The sequence below is a fragment of the Vicia villosa genome, unplaced genomic scaffold, assembly GCF_029867415.1.
Source record: "Vicia villosa cultivar HV-30 ecotype Madison, WI unplaced genomic scaffold, Vvil1.0 ctg.000089F_1_1, whole genome shotgun sequence".
NCBI lineage: Eukaryota > Viridiplantae > Streptophyta > Magnoliopsida > Fabales > Fabaceae > Vicia > Vicia villosa.
Window position 1 is genome coordinate 98,359 of NW_026705008.1, and position 18,952 is coordinate 117,310.

The 18,952-nt window shown below is 32.9% G+C and overlaps 2 protein-coding genes across 2 annotated transcripts; one reads left to right on the top strand and one right to left on the bottom strand.

Annotated features, from left to right (window-relative positions):
* Positions 1–447: 447 nt before the first annotated feature.
* On the bottom strand, positions 448–849 carry LOC131623894 (protein MAIN-LIKE 1-like). The gene has a single exon (XM_058894889.1). It carries the CDS (start codon positions 847–849, stop codon positions 448–450), a length of 402 nt encoding a protein of 133 aa, XP_058750872.1.
* A 5,849-nt stretch (positions 850–6,698) lies between these two features.
* LOC131623895 (uncharacterized) lies at positions 6,699–7,214 on the top strand. The gene has a single exon (XM_058894890.1). It carries the CDS (start codon positions 6,699–6,701, stop codon positions 7,212–7,214), a length of 516 nt encoding a protein of 171 aa, XP_058750873.1.
* The last annotated feature ends 11,738 nt before the right edge of the window (positions 7,215–18,952 follow it).

Consider the following 18,952-nt stretch of genomic DNA (forward strand, 5'->3'; position numbering starts at 1 on the left):
GCATGGCCTCAGTGTATTTTGGTACCTCTCCCCAGCCAATAATGTCAGAGAAATGTTGTAATATCCAACCATAAAAAAATAACGAGGATTAAACATATTATCACAAATATATAATAAACTTTAAAAAAAAAGTAGAATGATATAAGATTGTTACCACTAATACGGTACAACTGCCAGCCACAGTCCTTGCCTTCCCAGACATCCCTCTTCGAGTTTAAGATATCTTTACGTCAGTGTACCTGCTCCCTAGTTGTACTCATTGACATGTGCGGTATCCGATAAGTACCTCAGGTAAACGACGTATGTGTACGACGAGCCCGTGTTCACAAATAGTTGGGTGCCTAACAAGTATAAGAAGTAATATCTCAACACTCGCTGCCTATGTATATCCACCTCTACCTCGTCACCATCAACAACCTGTGTCGTAAGGAGCTCAGCCTCGTACTGTCATGCCAAGAAATGAAACATAACATGCGCCCCATGGGTCCTCTCCAACTCCTGAAGCACGTCCTCGGGATCAGCCCCGAGCTCCTTAATCAGCATCTCCCTCGCTTCCTCCTTCTTCAGTCTACCGTGACTAAGGAGGGTACCCCTAATAGGTATATGCAGGAGACATGCGACGTCCTCAAGAGTGATGTTAACCTCACCATGAGGAAGATGGAATGACGAAGTCTCGGGATGCCACCTCTTTGCAAAGGCCATCAACATCCCATTATGTATCGTGTGGAACCCGACCTGATAGAGGTCCTTCAGCCAAGAAGCTGAGAGGACATCCTGGAACCACACCTCGTCAGGCTGCACTACATCGACAATCTTCTTCCCATGGTTGTAGAACTTCTGGGTATCCATGTCTTGAAATTTTTCAAAAAAAGACTGTTAATAATAAGCAAAGTTACAAATAATTAATCAGAAACTGAAGAAAAAAAGTAATAAGTGATAACCAAATAAAATTTACCTCTTCGTCCCAAATATGCCAGGCTGAATGATCTGCATATCCTGTCAATAGGGATGCATCTATAGGATCCACCGGGTACCAGACAAGCTCCAGAACCTCATCATCCTCGTGCAACTAAGGAGGTGGCACCAAAGATCCTGCATTGGCTATCACTTGCACAAGCACAAGAGTAGAAACACTTCCCTGACGATGTCTACGGGCGGAGGGTCTCTGTGAGGAACCCTCACCGTCATCCCGAGGCCTCTGTTATGAAGTTGTAGTCGTGGATGTTAGAATAAGATTGGGATATATTTTGTTAGTAAATTTTTTATTACTAATGGTTTCATTAAGTGTGCAGATGTTATCTTATAAGTCTTATTCGACATGCAACAAAATCATTCTATTTAGGATACGAAACCACGTGCTCAGAACAATGCTGATATTCGTCTAAAGAAACAAGCATGTTAATTGTATACGAAATCTTCTGTTGGAAGTTATTTATATTCAGAAGTTATCGAGTCAGAAGTTTCTGATGTGGTTGATCACAAGCAGAAGTTTCGAAGGCTGAAGAATGCAAAAGATTAGAAAAGGCTCAGACAAGCTCAAAGTAATAGATTAGAAACATCAGCTGCATGAATTCTAAAAGGTCATCAGTAAAGCAACAAGAAACAAGAAGAACAGAAACATCAACCAATGATCAGAAGCGTTAAAGACGAGAAGATCAGAAACAACATCTGACTAAAAGCAAGATCAACAAACAAGAAACATCTAAGAACATAGTAAAATTTCTCAACCAATTCACATGCATACGATCACAATGCTCGAAGTAAAAGACAAATGATGATATCTATCTTGGCTATATCTTGGAAGAGTGAAAGTGAAGAAAACAAGCCACCAACAATAATTATCACACTAAAGATAAGATTTGCTTTGGAAATATGTGTTTCATGATTCAATCGAGGAAAAGCATTAAATGCTACTTATCAATGTTTTAACGGATATTCTCCAACGGTATTATATCAAGCCTATATAAAGATCAAACTTTAAACATGAAAAGTGTGGCAGAAAAGCAACATAGCAAGCACGAAGAATATACATGAGAGGCTAACCATATATGAAATATGTGATGATTTAACAAGAGTGTGAGAATACACTACTATGTGCCTATGTGAAAAAAAACTAAAGCGAGGAAGAGAAAATCCACTTGATTAGAAGCACTCCTGTAATTCTACAGAAACTTAATTCAAAATAGAATGTGTGTCCTTAAGTTTCCTTTTGATATGGATACTTGAGAGGGCCAAGAGTTCCTGTTATACTCTTGGAGATTTCTAGGAAAATGAATGTTATATCTCGTGGAGATCCCTGAATGGTTCATTATCTAGTGTTAGTCACTTGTAGTTGGCTTGTACACTGAATTGTTAGTCACGAAAGTTGGTTGTGCATTTGTTTTGTTAGTCACAACAGTTGGTTATGCATCTGTAATCAGTTTTGATTACAGTGGATTAAGTCTTCGATTGAGAGAGGCGAGATCACCTTGGCAGGTGGACTGGAGTAGTTTGAATTGCAAACGAACCAGGATAAAATAAATGTGTTCTTTTATTTCTAGCTTTTCATTTAATCGAGAGCTTCCAAGCAAATACTCATCAGGAAGCTTTACACTTATGCTTTTGAAATACAGTCTTAAATATAATGAGATAGATAAGTAACCCAACGAACAAGTACTCTTAAACAAAAAAGAAATTTCTAAGAACACAATTCAAACCCCCATTTCTTGTGTTTTTTCTCCATCTTCAGTAGAAGGCCCCTCAACTAGAACAGATGGAGAAGGCCCCTCTGCTGGAACACGTGTAGCAGGTACATCTGCAGGAACGACAACTCCATCTTTAACCTGTGACACTACCTACATTTGCGCACGTCGCACGAAGGCATGTTGTGTAGTCCTTCGAAATATAATGTGGTCTGAATGGTCGACCATAATATCTGCATTGTATTAAAAATAAAATCCAGTGTGATACAATTTAGTTATAACTATAAAAGAAAAAAAAAAAACAAATTGACATTCGTAGATTCACATACGAAAATATTTTGTAGATGCATATACGGAACAACCTAACATTTCAAAAATCTGGGTTTGTTCCGTAGGTGCATCTACAGAACGACCTAACATTTCATATGTTCCATAGATGCATCTACGGAAGGTTCTGCAGCTTCAAAAACACAAAAATGGCGTAAGTCACTGTTCACCTAATTGAAAAAATCAATTTATACCCCATAACCAGATTGTTATACCCATCAAACACTACCTACATTGTCTCTAAATTATGTTCCTAAACCTAACTAATGATATCTACACCTAAAAATCTACTCAAACTCTATTATGAGAAAACTCGAAAATAACTCAAAAACTTACCGATTAAATTGAGTTTTGAAGATGTTAGAATATGTTGATTATTGATGTTGATGTTCACCGCCGAACTCGAAAGAAAACAACGGAGTTTGGTGGAAGTTTGATTTTTGATGTTGAGAGAGATTGAGAGTTTGAAAATATGAAAAGTGAAGAACGAGGGAGTACAAGAGTCTGGCGTGAATATAACATCAAATGCATCCGTAGATGCATCTCAGGAAGTCTTCCGTAGATGCATCTACATAACAAAACAACTTTAAACAAAAAAAGTGCTTATGGAGGTATACCTCCGAAAGCAGTGGGGCATTTTAGATAACTCACATATGGCATAAGAGACGCATAGGGTAAGATATTCTCTTATATAATGAGTTAAGTAAACGAAAGATCATTTATTGCTTAATCCCCTCTTTCTAATTTGGTTTGTGTTACATTTAACTTTAGAAAACATCAAAATTTATTTTGTCTAATATCTTTTGCGAACTAGTGACAGCCCCTCCCCGTTAGCTTCTATGATTGGAAAGTACCTCTGCTACGAGTTAACTTGGGTCATAGAAAGTAATTACTTGCTGATAAAATGAGTTAATCATCATTTTATTACTACTCAATATTCATTTAGTTTTTAGATTATTATCTATTAATTATTTTTAAAATCAATTTCTTAATTAAAAAAATAAATATTAAAAATAATCCATGATGACCTAAATAACCGTAACCCGTAAAGTTTTCCGGTATGTCATTTTTCTTCATCGAATAACATATGCAACAATGAAAAATCATGTCCTAAAATAAATAAAAATGCGGCCTATTATAATAGACATATTTTTTTGCAACTTATGAAAAATTGTATATCCCACGCCAGAAAACGGTTGCCTAATATTGCAGATAACAATTTTATTTACTTTTGCTCATAATTTTTCCTTGTTGCCTAAACTTTTTTTCGAGTTAGCTAAAATTGATGCACCATCATCATTTCTAATCGGTTTTAAATCTTTTTCCTAACAATCTTTTTTATTGTTTCCATCACATTTTGACTTCATCAAGATCATTAAATGTAGTGTCTGTAACATCCCAAACTACTTTCAAGATTACCGATTGACCCCACAAAACTACATGAGTCTTTTCATCATGCTTGTTTCTCACTCGTGCGCTTTTCAGGAAACTTCCCAGAATGTCATCCATCCAAATATTATTCCAAGTCAAGCATGTTTAACTATGGAGTTTTTATATGTTAGGCTTCCGAAAAGAATACATGTTTGTTAGTAAAGGTAGTACAAATCAATCCTTATAAGTCTTCCTTCAACCATGTAGTTTCATACATGTACAACCTCAGGATCCCTCTCATTCCGAGGTGAATTCGGCAACCACTCATCTCCCGCTTTGGCCTCAAAAGTTTCTCGTTGTCATGCCCCTTGCACCGACAGCCACTCCCTACCCCTGTTGGCCTCGGGTTAACAAAAAATCACACACCATCATCATTTCTAAATGGTTGCAGATCTTTTTGCAAACAACCTTGTTCATGTGTCCACCATGATTCGACTTCATGAAGGATAAATGCAGAGTCCATCCCTTTAACTAGGTCACGAACTTCAAATAATGACTAGAAATCAGGGTCTTGTCCACTGAATGCGTAAATATCCCCACCTTCATACATTAAATTTGGGTCTTTTATAAAAGAATCCTTTGTGTAAATTACAACCCTAAATACCCCCATATTCTACAGATATGGCAAAGGGTAAATTTGACATTACAACTAAGAAATGAACCACACATAATAAAAAACACTAGAAATTTATAGTCAACATGACAATTTTTCAGGTGGACCACACACAAGTTTAACCCTTTTATTTATAATTTGGAGGTTAGTTTGTTTTTCCTTCAAGCACTTCGTTATTCAACGTTTGTTCAATTACTTTTTTACCTGCAAATGCAATGTAAGCAACATGGAAAATATGGTCTAAAGTAAAGAAAATTGTTGTCTAAGGGATAACTCATAAGTAAGTTATTCGAAAATTAAAAAAAAAAGAGTTAAGGCAACAAAGAATAACTGTGGCCAAAAGTAAATAAAATCGTTGCCTACAATATTAGGCAACAATTTTCAAACGTGGGATATACAATTTTCATATGTTGCAAAAACTATGTCTATTAGAATAAGCCACGGTTTTATTTATTTAGGACATGGTTTTTCATTGTTGCATTAACTTAAGTTATTCGATAAAGAAAACTTACATACCGAAAAAACTTGATTGCAAGTTATTCGGTGAATAAAAGTTACAAAACGGAAAACTTGACTGCAAGTAATCTGGTGAAGAAAAATTACAAGCAGGAAAAGTTGATTGCAAGTTATCCGGTGAAGAAAAGTTACCTACCAGAAAACTTTACTGCAAGTTATCCGGTGAAAAAAAAATTACGAACCAAAATACTTGATTGCAAGTTATCCGTTGAAGAAAAGTAACAAACCAGAAAACTTGACTGCAAGTTATCCGGTGAAGAAAAATTACAAACTGAAAAATTTGATTGCAAGTTATCTGGTGCACTTTGGTAGGGGCGTGAAATGGTAAATATTAAATAATAAAATTATTTGATAATTAAAAAGGGTAGAATTGGAATATTTTAAAAAATGTAAGGGTAGAGGGATAATGGTAGGGGTATGAGGTAAAATTTTCCTAAATTGTAACCCATTTAATATCCAAGCTTTTTGTCTCATCCCACTAAAGACCCGAGCTCGACAAGGGCAGCCTGTTTTGTTAGCTCTAAGGTCATGGTTAGAATTATGCCTATTTTGTTAGCACTAAGGTCATGGTTAGAATTCTAACCGTGGTGAAAAGTTGCGCCTACCTTTTACCTTTTATATTTATTTTTAAGCCACTTTTTATCACGGTTAGAATTCTAACTAAGGTGAAAAGTGGTGTATGGTCATGGGTTCGAATCCTAGTACCAACAGTTTTGACTTTTTATTTATTTTAAGCAACTTTTTATCAACCGTGATGAAAAGATTCCAGGCGTTTTTTCAGAGATTTTCATGGATGGGATTTACTTTTGAAATTTATCACTTAATCATTTTTGTCGCTCATCCAAAAAAATTTCGATCCTTTGAGCTTGGAGGATTATAGGCTGACATGTTTTGTTGGATGTTTTTAGAAGGCATTGTCTAAATTACTTGATTCTAGGTTGAAAGTGGTGTTGGACGCCATTGTGTCACCTTGCAAAAGCACGTTTGTGCTGGGTAGACAACTTCTAGATGGTGTTTTAGTTGCCAACGGACTTGTGGATTTCGCGACTAAGGAAAAGAAGGAATGTTTACTCTTTAAGATCGATTTCGAGAAGGCTAATGACAAAGTTAGTTAGAAATTTTTAAGATTAATGTTTCGCAAATTTGGTTTCGGGGATTTATGGATGAAGTGGATGGATGTGTTAGTTTTCTCGAGCAACATGTTGATTTTGGTAAATGGTAGTACTACCAAGGAGTTTTTGGTTGAGAAAGGATTGAGACAACGAGATCTGTTATCTCTATTTTTTTTCATTAATGTGGCGGAAGCATTGCCGATTCTTGATAAAAGGTCTATGGAGCTTAGAGATTTTGTGGGGTTCTACATTAATGACTATTGCGGCATTGATATTCTTCAATTCTCAGACGATACTCTTTTGGTGGGCAATGCTAGTTGGAAGCACATTTGGGCTGTAAAATCTGTGTTGAGAGTGTTCGAGATTGTGTCGGGTCTCGATATCAACTTTCATAAGAGTAAGCTCATCGGTATTAACATTAGTTATTTATTATTGGAGGCGACTGCTTGTAGGACGGAAGATAAATCATTCTCTTTTTTAGGCATCCCGACCGGTTCTAACTCGAGAAGGATTCCTTTTTGGTTCCCTTACTGACAAAACTTAGGAATCAACTTAGCAATTAGAGGGGTCGTTTTCTTAGCTTCAGAGGGAGGATTACTCTTGTCAAATTCATCCTTTATAGCTTATATATTTTCATGCTATCGTTCTACAAAGTTCTAGTGAAAATTCGTCGTAAAATTATCAAGTTACAGAGTGGTTTTCTTGGGGAGATTCAGAGAGTCACAGGAAAGTTTATTGGGTGGGTTGGAGGGAGTTGTGTTATCCGTTTGACAGAGGAGGGTTGGGTTTTAAAAATCTTGACATTTTCAATACACTGATGCTTCTAAAGTGGAGATGGAGAATTCTCGAAGGATTGGTTGCTCTTTGGTATTGTGTTTTTAAGGCGAGATACAAGGATATTTGAATGAAGATGTCAACTCCGGAGTATTTTTTGAGCTGCAAGGAGTTAATATCGTTTTGGTGGGTTGATCTGCTCCGTTAGTGCAACAAGTTTCAGTCTGATCCTTTTATTGAAAGTTGCAGGTTTAACGCCGGGACTGGTTTTTCGGTAGCATTCCGGCATGTTAATTGGAGTGGAAACAATGTGCTTAAAGCTTGTTTCCCGACACTTTTTTTCCTTATGTGTTGAAGTTTGCCGTTTCTCTTTGGTCTCAGTGTTGCTGATTCTGCATCGCTGACAGAAGATCTGCAGCAGCTCTGGTGTTTGCTGCAAAATTTTCCTTCTTCTATCTCGGTTTAGGCAACAATTTCATGGAAGGGTGGTATCAGCAGCAGAACCTTTACTGTATGATCTGTTTACGAGGTTCTCGCTGCTGGAAATTTGATGTGGAAACCTTTATTTTGGTCTCATATTGCTTTTGGTATTGTGTGGAAAGATATTGATTTTGGTCTGATTTTGGCCGCTAATATAGTTTTTTTTGTGCGCTTCAGCATGACACTTTAGTTCATTCCCTCTTATTTTATCGCATTTCTGGTTTGTCTTGGAAGGAGATTGCAAAATGGATCGGTTTAAATGATCGCGAGGGAGATTCTTTCAAGAGCCGTTTTCTTCTTTAGTATCAATTCTGCAGGTTTAAGAACGTCAAGGCAGGGAAACAAGGTTATATTTGGTTGGCGGTTTGTTTGAATTTGTGGTTGTTAAGGTACATTATTATCTTCAGGAATGTAGGTTGGAGCATTTTGGATATTGTGTAGAAGATATGACGGTGTGGATCTTGTCTTTTATCGGCGGAATTACGTCTCCCAAATGCGACTTTTAGGAGTTCAACAAAAGACCTTTGTTTTATTTGTCATAGAGTGCATTTGGTTTTGTAATTTCTCTTTTGTTTCGTGCGTTTTTGTAATCGGATTGGAGTACCCTTTGTACTCTATAATATATCTTGCTTACAAAAAAAATTTAACCATTCGATTAAATCTATTTTATAGGTTATGATTTAGAGTAAGTTAAAAAAACTTACTCGAGGAGTAAACTGAACCCCACTCTTTAATAATTAATTTTATATTATTTAAACATTTGATTGAAAAAATAATAATTTAAGAAATTATATATATATATATATATATATATATATATATATATATATATATATATATATATATATATATATATATATATATATTAGTTTTAAAAAAATTATTTTAATTTTGCCTTAGGCCTCTAAATCACGACCTTGCTTTCAAGAAATTATTTGGTGATGCAATTATTTGTTATTTTTTCCATTTTTTGCCATAATTTGATTGCAAAATAAAAAACACATCACCCTAAGGCATAATTTTGTTTATGGTTATTATGGTTTTAAATTGCGGATGCGTTTGTTGCGTTGCAAACTATGGTCGTTGCGACATGAATTTAGATTTATGAACTTAAAATATTATTTTTTATTATTTATTTTAGATTTTACACGTCTCCTCCATTTCCTCTTTAATTTTTCATATATATATATATATATATATATATATATATATATATATATATATATATATATATATATATATATATATATATATATATATATATATATATATATATATATATATATATATAACAATTTGTCATCATTTTAAATATCACTAGTTCTTTTAAAAAATACCTTAAATATATAATATAATATAAATATAAAAAATACCTTAACAATTCGCCATCATTTTGACTGGATGCATAGCTCGACACACCCGAAAAGTATGAAGGTTACTCCATTTTAAGAAATGTTAGGAACTTGAGCGAAATTAAACAATATTATTACCGTCTCGACAATATAACATCCCCGAGTATCCAAGACCAATTTGAGTACCTATTATACCAAAACCTTAAGCTATAGTTTTAAAGTAACCCCGAGTAGTTTATTTAGCAGTCGGCACTGTCTTAAACACAAACTACGTAGAGAGTCGGCACTGTCTTATACTTTACTGTTATAAAATAGGGAATGCACCAACTAAGTTAGGTGACCCTCACCCGGTCATTTAATCCAACGGTTACGGAACCTAAGAAATATGACAAAGAAACTCATTGTAGGTAGGTTCATAAGTTCTCTAGTACTGAACATGGTAGGGGGACTACGGTTCAATCCCCCGCAACCTGCAATCGAGTATATAAAGGAGTATACCACATAATTGTGCCAGAACTCCATGCCTAAAATGATCATACTTACTAACCGGCTACTATAATGTGCGTAAAAAGATAACGGGCTTAATGTGATTGCGCGCGAATGAAAATGAGTGAAATAAATAAAAAAGAATTGGCTGAGCTATAATGGCATGATTCGGATTGGTATGCATATGGAGGAGTTGTTTAGTGTCGTTACTGTGCTTTTAGTGTTGAAATTCATCTCATAATGTTCTAACAAAAATACTGCATAACCAAGTACAACTTGAGTGGCATCATGAGTTTGCGATTAACCCGTATTGTCTGACTATTTTACTGATTATTTGCTTGAGGACAAGCAAAGGTTCAAGTGTAAGGGAGTTTTATAACACGAAAATATATCGCATATTCGGTTCGATTAACATAAATTATGTCTTTATTTTATTTTAAGTATATCGTTTTATTTTAGTATTATGATGATATTGTGTTAAATTTGTCTCAGGTATTCGAGTACTAAAAAAAGAAGAAAATAAAAGTATTATCATTGTTTAATAAAAATGTGGTAAAAAATCTAAAAAAGTCCAGCCCATGAGGCAAGATGGCCGCCCTAGCTATGTGGCCCACGTCACATTTCACTCAGCAAAACAAGTTTTGGGTCGCCCACCCCAAGTTTAGTGGCCCCCATCCCTAAACTCCCCCACGTCACTTATTTTGAAGCTAAGTGGGGTGTGGGGCGCCCACCCCTTATGCTTGTGGCCCCCGCCACAAGTTATTTTACTAATTTTTCCACGTTTGTGTGCGTAACGGTGCTTTTCAGTTTCCTTTTTCCTCCGAAGATTTTTCAAGAAGAACCAATTCTTCAGGCAACGTTCACCTCTCCTAAATTCTCTCGAGGGAGTTACAAACTCTGGCTATAAAAAGGAAGCAGAAGATTCAGTAAAGGGTTCGGAAATTTTCACCTAGATTTTGATACCATTGTTCAGAGCATTTTCTTTGAGTTTTTGCTTAAGCATTTCAAACCCAAAATCCAACTTTGCAATAGATTTCTACACTGGAAATCTATTGCCCGTTAGCTTTATTTCAGACTTCCAGATTTTGATTTAGGTTTTATTGTTCTTTAATTTTTCTGCAATAGTTTTTGTACTCTGAGAAGAAGCAAGATCCTACCAGCTTGCAGAGGACTGCCGATTGATACTCAAAGTTCCGTTTCAAGTTTCCTTCAATTTAATTTCCAGGTTCTAATTTTATATGCTTTTACTGTTTTGTTTTGTGTTTATGATAATGTTTGGATTCTATTTGTTCATTATTATTCTACTTTTATATTGAACACTATGTTTAGCTAAATTCTATAACTCTAGTATAGTCATAGACCGAAGGGATTCGGTAACAAATTGGCACGAATATTTTGTAACATAATTCTTTTTTCTGGTTCGATTTTCAATTATAATGTTATAAATTTTTTTTGTCATGAGAGTAAAAGACAAAACAAAAGTTAAAATTAATAAGAACGAGAGTTTGAGATTTTAACTGAACAGTAGGAATGAGACATTAATTTTAAATACAACGAGAGCGCTTTAAAGATAATTGAACTCTATTTGTTTTCAAAAAGTATTTTTGGGTTTTTAATGAGACATCGAGAGCAATCATCTAGGTCTAATTATATAATCGGAATCAATAAACACGGGAGTGTGAGACAAAGATTTATAACCAATAGTTTTCACTAAAACAAGTTTGTAATATTTGAAGTAGTTCCAATAAGTTACTGAACCCCTGAAGTCAGACAATTACATGCCGGTGTTCGTCTCTAATTAATTCATAACCTTACTTAATCTTTTCTTTCCCTATAATCTTCAACCGAATATTATTAGCCTTAGAATTACATAGTAACACTAGATAACGATAAGTTTGATTTTGGTCATTTGGGTTCGATAATCTTTAAAGCTACGCGATACGACTATGCACTTGCAGTCACGAATCTATAGACATACTAAGCCGCGATCACAAGTCTTACAAGGTTAGAATTAAAAAAACCTGGCCTCTAAAAGCTCCACTCAAATAATAATCAAATTAATTTCAAGCCTACTATGTAACCAACACCAGATCAAAGACCACTAAAATAAGAGGAAATACAACTCGCAAAACTCACAATATTTAAAATTAATTGAATAAAACTAACTGTTGAAAAAACGTGACCTCTAAGAGCTCCCATTCATGAAGGCCGTCTTGAGTGCATATAGTTAAGTCTTGATGTGGGCATCAAGAGGAATTTTCACAAATTCGACAAATAGATTTTTCGACAAATATAGGCAAGACGCTTTTGATAGCAGGAACAATTTAAAGTTGTTCAAAAACCAAAGACACGTGGAAACACATCAGAAGACAAAGACTCACGTCACAAGATACATGTCAAATTCTAGAAAGTTAACTATTGTTGATAGTTATTGACGTATCTAACATATAAGTAGATTTCGTTTTTGCAATGGGAGTTCATATTTTCATTATGTTTTCTTTAGAATTCACACATCCGAGTCACAAAAGTATAAAATCTGTGAGATAAGTATGAACTTGTATTTTGCACAAAGTATCCTTTAAAAATTTTTAATTTTTCTCCTGCAAATGAATTAAAATTTATTATTGTTTAAAAACACCAATAAACAAAAGTGTTGCAGCCCCTCAAAAAAATTAGTATTGCCAGAAATTTTCTTGCTTTTTAATAAGTTTTTCACCTTGCAAAATTGAGTTTTTTTTAATGAGAGTACACGATACTTAGCATTCAATGCTACTTATCATTCTTGTCAACATTTAAGAATCATTTTAAAAAAATTATCTCCTAAATAAAAAATTATCTCCTAAGTAAATGATAGCTATGGAGTGATTAAAGGAATATTAGTTAACAAAGGAAGAACGTCAGTAATTTTTAACAAACTTTCTCTATATGAGAGGAAAATGACGATTTTAAATTTTTGAATAACTAGACGTTCTACCCGTGCAATGCACGGTTAGTTTTATTGAATTTTTATGTTATTTATTAATGTTTTGAAAAAGAATATGTTGATATAATTTTGTTTTATATTTATTGCATTATTTTATAAAAAAATAGCAATGATTTAATAATTTAAATTTTTAATATAATTTGAAAACGTGAAAATTAAAGTATTTTTAATATAATTTAAATTTTAAAATAAATTTAGAAAATTTGGATTTTGAAATTTTAACGTGGGTTAATGAATTTTATTACTATTAATATTAATTTAAGATAATTATTATTATTAATTTTATTTTAATTATTAATTAATTAATAAGTGAATTAATTTTGGTGGGAGTTTTGGAGGGAAGAAGTTATAGGATTATAATTTAGTACGATGATTATTAATTTTTTTTAATAAATTTAAGAAATTTTAAAATTAGGAAGTGAGTAATGGGTTATTTTGGTTAATAGTTAGTGGGTAAATGAATTTTATTATTATTAATATTAATTTAAGATAATTATTATTATTATTAATTTTATTTTAATTATTAATTAATTAATAAGTGAATTAATTTTGGTGGGAGTTTTGGAGGGAAGAAGTTATAGGATTATAATTTAGTACGATGATTATTAATTTTTTTTAATAAATTTAAGAAATTTTAAAATTAGGAAGTGAGTAATGGGTTATTTTGGTTAATAGTTAGTGGGTAAATGAATTTTATTATTATTAATATTAATTTAAGATAATTATTATTATTATTAATTTTATTTTAATTATTAATTAATTAATAAGTGAATTAATTTTGGTGGGAGTTTTGGAGGGAAGAAGTTATAGGATTATAATTTAGTATGATTAAGTGGAATGCTAAATCGTTGCTAAAATATAGGGACAATATAATGGAGTCAAAACATTGAGATAGAAGTTAAAAAATAAAAACAAAACTTTCCATTAAAAATTCAACAAATAATTTACCAAATTCTAAGGTCAGTGATATCCCATTTGAAAATCACAGTAAACCCAAAGTGTATGATATACTAAACATAGTTCATCAAAACTATTAATTAAAAATAGAACAGAAATCATCTTGAACAAAACAAATGTCAAACACATTAAAACTTTTAATCTAGAAAAAAATACAGCAAATTATTGATCACATATCAATATTCCTTGTTAACAAAAATACTGGTCAAAACCATCTTCGACTCCAAGGAAGCTTTAAGCAATTTGATACCCTATTAGAAAAATCAAATTAAACAGTAGTTAGAATTTTAGAATTAAAGTTTAGATAAAAAAGTTGTGAAACACAAGAATTATGTAAACTTACCTCATTCATTCCCAACTCAACAATCATCTCTCGAATCTTTGATATTAAACTTGTTAACAACTTCAATCATTGAAGTAAAAGTAAAAGGCCGAATAACTAAATCATCCATAACCATGAAAGTTACTTTCTCTTTAACAAATCCATTATTAATTGAAATATTCTCTTCATAGCCATAGCCTTCTTCCTCGTCAAAATACACACCATTGTCACAATCCTCATTGTAATTGGCTTGTTCTTCACCGTTTTGACCATCTTCGTAATCATAGCCTTCTTCCTCATCGAAATAAACACTGTCGTCACAATCTTCATTGCGATAGGCTTGTTCTTCATAGTCATATTCATCACCGTTTTCACCATCTTCGTAGCCATATCCTTCTTCTTCGTCGTAATAGACACCATCATCACCATCTTCGTTGCACTGTTCTCCATAGTCATATTCATCACCGTTTTCACCATCTTCGTAACCATAGGCTTCTTCCTCGTCATAATAGATGTCATTGTCACCATCTTCATTGTAATAGGCTTGTTCTTCAGAATCATATTCATCACCGTTTTCACCATCTTCGTAGCCATATCCTTCTTCCTCGTCGTAGTAGACACCATCGTTACCATCTTCATTGTCTTTGTGATAATAATAGTAATAGTCATCACCCTTCTCACCATCTTCGTAGTAATAGTCGTCAACCTCACTCTCCTCTTCTTCATTATCATTGTTCTTTTCTTTGTCAGAGTCTTTATCTTCTTCATCATCCTCGTTTGACTTGTCCACAGGAAGAAAGTCAGATAGCCCAGATGAATAAGACGAAGGCATGTCATCCTCATCATTTGTAGGAAGAAGATTACAGAAATCATATGAAGAGATAGATGCAATTGGATTTAATAGAAAACTTTTAGATTGTTCAGAATGCATGTAAACCTCATTGAGCTCTTGAGCACTTTGATGCACATTTTCTATACTACCGGCCATGCCGTTGTTGCCTAGAAGCTTTATTACACTACCTATAGGCAAACATAGGATATAGAAAAGAAAATCTACAATTTGTTTTGAAGCAACAGCAAAGATCACTTTCTCTGTTTTTGTGTCAATGAGAAGTCTCATTCTCAACTTGGAGGTGGTAGAAGCCATTATGAGTTCTCTTGACATAGGTTTAGGTTTAGTTTATATATACATAAGAGGTTAGAACTTAGAACCGCCTAAAGATAGGAAAAGTTGTTTTTTTTTTTGTTAAATCAAATCAAACTCATAAAACAGTTTTTTTTAACTATCATTTATTTTCGGACTAAATCTAACTAAATCAATCAAATAAATCTAAATAAATTAGATGTCATTTTAATAAAAAAAAAATCTAGACTATAAAAAATTAAATATAAATGAAAAAATCCAATCTCTATCGTATTGGATAAATATGTTATACCATGAAAATTTTATATATTTTACAGCAATGCTATACTTACATTGCCGTACTCCTACACCGTATTTGACACCGTATATACGGACGGTCCTATTCACCGTCCGTACATGAACAGTAATATATTAAATTAATATTTTTTTTTTTAAATTTTTTTTTAAATAATTTTTTTAATAATTTTTTTTTACTGTTTTTAAAAATTTACTTGCGGATTTACCTAAATTCGTAGGTAAATCCGCAGGTATTGTCAAATTTGTAGGTAAATCCGCAAGTAAATCCGCAGGTATTGTCAAATCCGTAGGTAAATCCGCAGACATTGTCAAATTCGTAGGTAAATTCGAAAGTAAATCCGCAAGTATTGTCAAATCCGTAGGTAAATCCGGAATTAAATCCGTCAAATATTTTTTAAAAAAACGTAAAAAAAAATATTAATTTTTTTTTAAAAAAAAATATTAATTTAATATTTTACTATTCATGTACGGACGGTAAATAGTGTCGTCCGTACATGAATAGTACGTCCGTACCGTACGGACATACGGTGTAGTGTATGTTTGGAGTGTAAGAATAGCATTTTTGTATATTTTATTATTACTTTTAATTCCTGTAATTTGAACAAATATTTAACAATAATATATTTTAGTGATTATATATATTTTTTTATCGTAACTCTTGTGATACTTTTATGTTATATGTATTGTTTATGAAAAGGAATATTTATTTAAATTGATTACTATATATTTCTTGAATTTTATAAAATACCAATCCTATTAAATCAACTAAAATTAAGATTACCAACATAAATTAAACCGAACCAAATTACTTATTTTTTATTTATTCGAATCCATTTTATAAAATTAAAAATAAATAAATAAAATCTTATCTCTATCGAATTGGATATATATGTTATATAATTTAAATCTACCATGAGGTGCAAGGGACATCATATGTAAGGTTGTAGATTCACACATTTCACTAGTGCATCTTTAAAATATATATTAATATAAAAAATTATATATTATATTATTGTTTAATAATTTAAAATAATATTAAAAAATTATATTACATTTCTCTCTCTTCTGTGATATCTCTCTCTCACCCTCTCTCTCTCTCTCTCTCTCTCTCTCTCTCTCTCTCTCTCTCTCTCTCTCTCTCTCTCTCATCTCTCTCTCTCTCTCTCTCTCTCTCTCTCTCTCTCTCTCTCTCTCTCTCTCTCTCTCTCTCTCTCTCTCTCTCTCTAGCGTGCTTATAGAAGGTCATATTCTTCTTCCTCTCCCTCAACCTTCTCACTCATCTTCTTCTTCCTCTTTCTCAACCTTCATTCTGTAAGAACATCATCCCTTTTCTCCCTCTTTTGGTATATTTGTATCACACTGAAACAACAACAATGTATGAATCGGTTTACGTCGTACGAGTAAGTTGGATTGTAATTTTAGGGTTTCATCTATTTTTTCTGATTTCTTCTGATTTAGTGTTTTTTGGTTTCAAGTTTGGTTGTCTTGGCTCACTCAGAAGGGGAAAATGCTGGAAAACTGAATCGGGTCGAAATTTCTTTGGTGAAAAAAATGATTGTCTATTTGTGGCTTCGGCGTAGTTAGAAAAGGGTATAGAGAAAAGGAGATTGTTTATGTATGGTTTTAATTTTTTCCCTTTTAATATATATAGCTGAAATTGATAAACCCTAATCCCTAATTTTTTGTTGACTTCAACGACAAAGATAGAGTTGTTGAGGTCAAAGGTGAATTGGAGAGAAAAAAAATGTGCATGAATATTCATGTAAAAAATGTGGAAAATGGTTTAAGAATTATTTGTATTTATGTAGAAATTAGGATTCTGAACTGGTTCGACAACGGGTCAGTAATGAAGCGTGGTTAGTAATGCAGCTATTTACAGTAGAAACTCTTTATATTAATACTCGGTAAATTAATAAACTCTCTAAAATAATAAATTTGTCCGGTCCCAACTAGGGCCAATGTAAAAAATTAAAAAACTCGATAAAATAATAAGATAATAATTTTTCCAGAGATCCCTTTATAATTTTCGGTCCCAAAAAATCATAAATTAATAATTCATAGAAACTGAAAAAAATATATTACACGCTATTGAAACATGATTCAATAGTTGTCTGTTTTCCTTTAAGAATACATTGAACACATTTGTTCCTTTTGTTTACATTTATCGAACTTCAAAAGTCATTATTGATTTCTAATGCATATGAACACAGTAGTTACTAATTTACATTGAGTCCCAAGGTTCGCTGCAACGTAATTCTAAAAGGCATAGACAAAATTGCATTTTTGTTTGGTATGTACAATATAATTACTTAAAAACTCTTTAAATTAATAATTATTAATTTATCGATAAATTAATAACTCTCTAAATTAATAAATTTCTCCGGTCGTCACATTATTAATTTAAAGAGTTTCTACTGTAATAGCATTGATCACATCCATATGTTATTGTGTTTAATTTGTCTATTGATCTTCTAGGTTATAAAATATTCTTCAACATGTTCATTAGCTGAGTATGGTTGTGAATATGGAAACTTAACAGCTTTATAATTGTAATTTGTTATAAAGCTAACCTTCTTGTAATTTAACCTAATATCATTTGACAGCCCAAGCGACTCGGAGCATCATACACGCACACGCAATGACGAAAACAAGGGAAGAACGTCGTTGATGATTAATTAGAGATTTTTATATGCAGGACATTGATGATTAATCTGTTAATGTCGATAAAGAGCGCATATCCTACGGGGTGGAGCATGTCGTTTGAAGTTGATACAGATGAATCAAGAGCTCAAACGCGTATGACAATTGGTGCGTGTTATAATTATCTATGCATAATCTATGGCCACACGGTTGCAATCACAGTGATCTATCTTAGTTGACTATAACTTTCGTGTTTCCATATACTGATTTAAGGCATGTTTGAGCTTGCCCTCCACGTGTTTGATGAAAAACATGAATGACACAGTGGTTGTCGTTGTTGCGTTTCGTGGTCTGACTATTACGCTTTGTTTTGGAGGTTTGGTATTTTATGACATTGATTGTTCTCACTGGTTATTTGGATAATCCTATTATGATTTGAATTTTATTTTATTATGGTTATCATTTGAAGTTGAAGTTGATACAGTTAGATTTTATTTTATTTGCATAATCCTACGTACATAAAATGAGAACATGTTTAATTTACACTATGAATATTATCATAACCGCGCTATAGCAATGCTGGTTTGCATGGGGGTGTTAGTGTCATATAAATACTTTGTAACATTTTGTACTACATAGCTGATTGTTAAATAATGTAGGTTTGTGCAGGTTATCGTAATTGTGAGTGTTGCTTTGGAGGTTCTGGAAATCGACGTATGCAGGCAAAGCAACATTTACATGGGAAGGAACTACTGACTTTGTTGGCCACAAATCACCAGATTGGGCCAACGATTAAACGGAGTAACCTCTGCCCAATGCTCACTGTATAATGATGGC

What these genes read in the sequence shown, in the direction of transcription:
- LOC131623894 (XM_058894889.1), bottom strand. Translation starts at nt 849, where the DNA reads ATGGATACCCAGAAGTTCTACAACCATGGGAAGAAGATTGTCGATGTA.
- LOC131623895 (XM_058894890.1), top strand. Translation starts at nt 6,699, where the DNA reads ATGTTTCGCAAATTTGGTTTCGGGGATTTATGGATGAAGTGGATGGAT.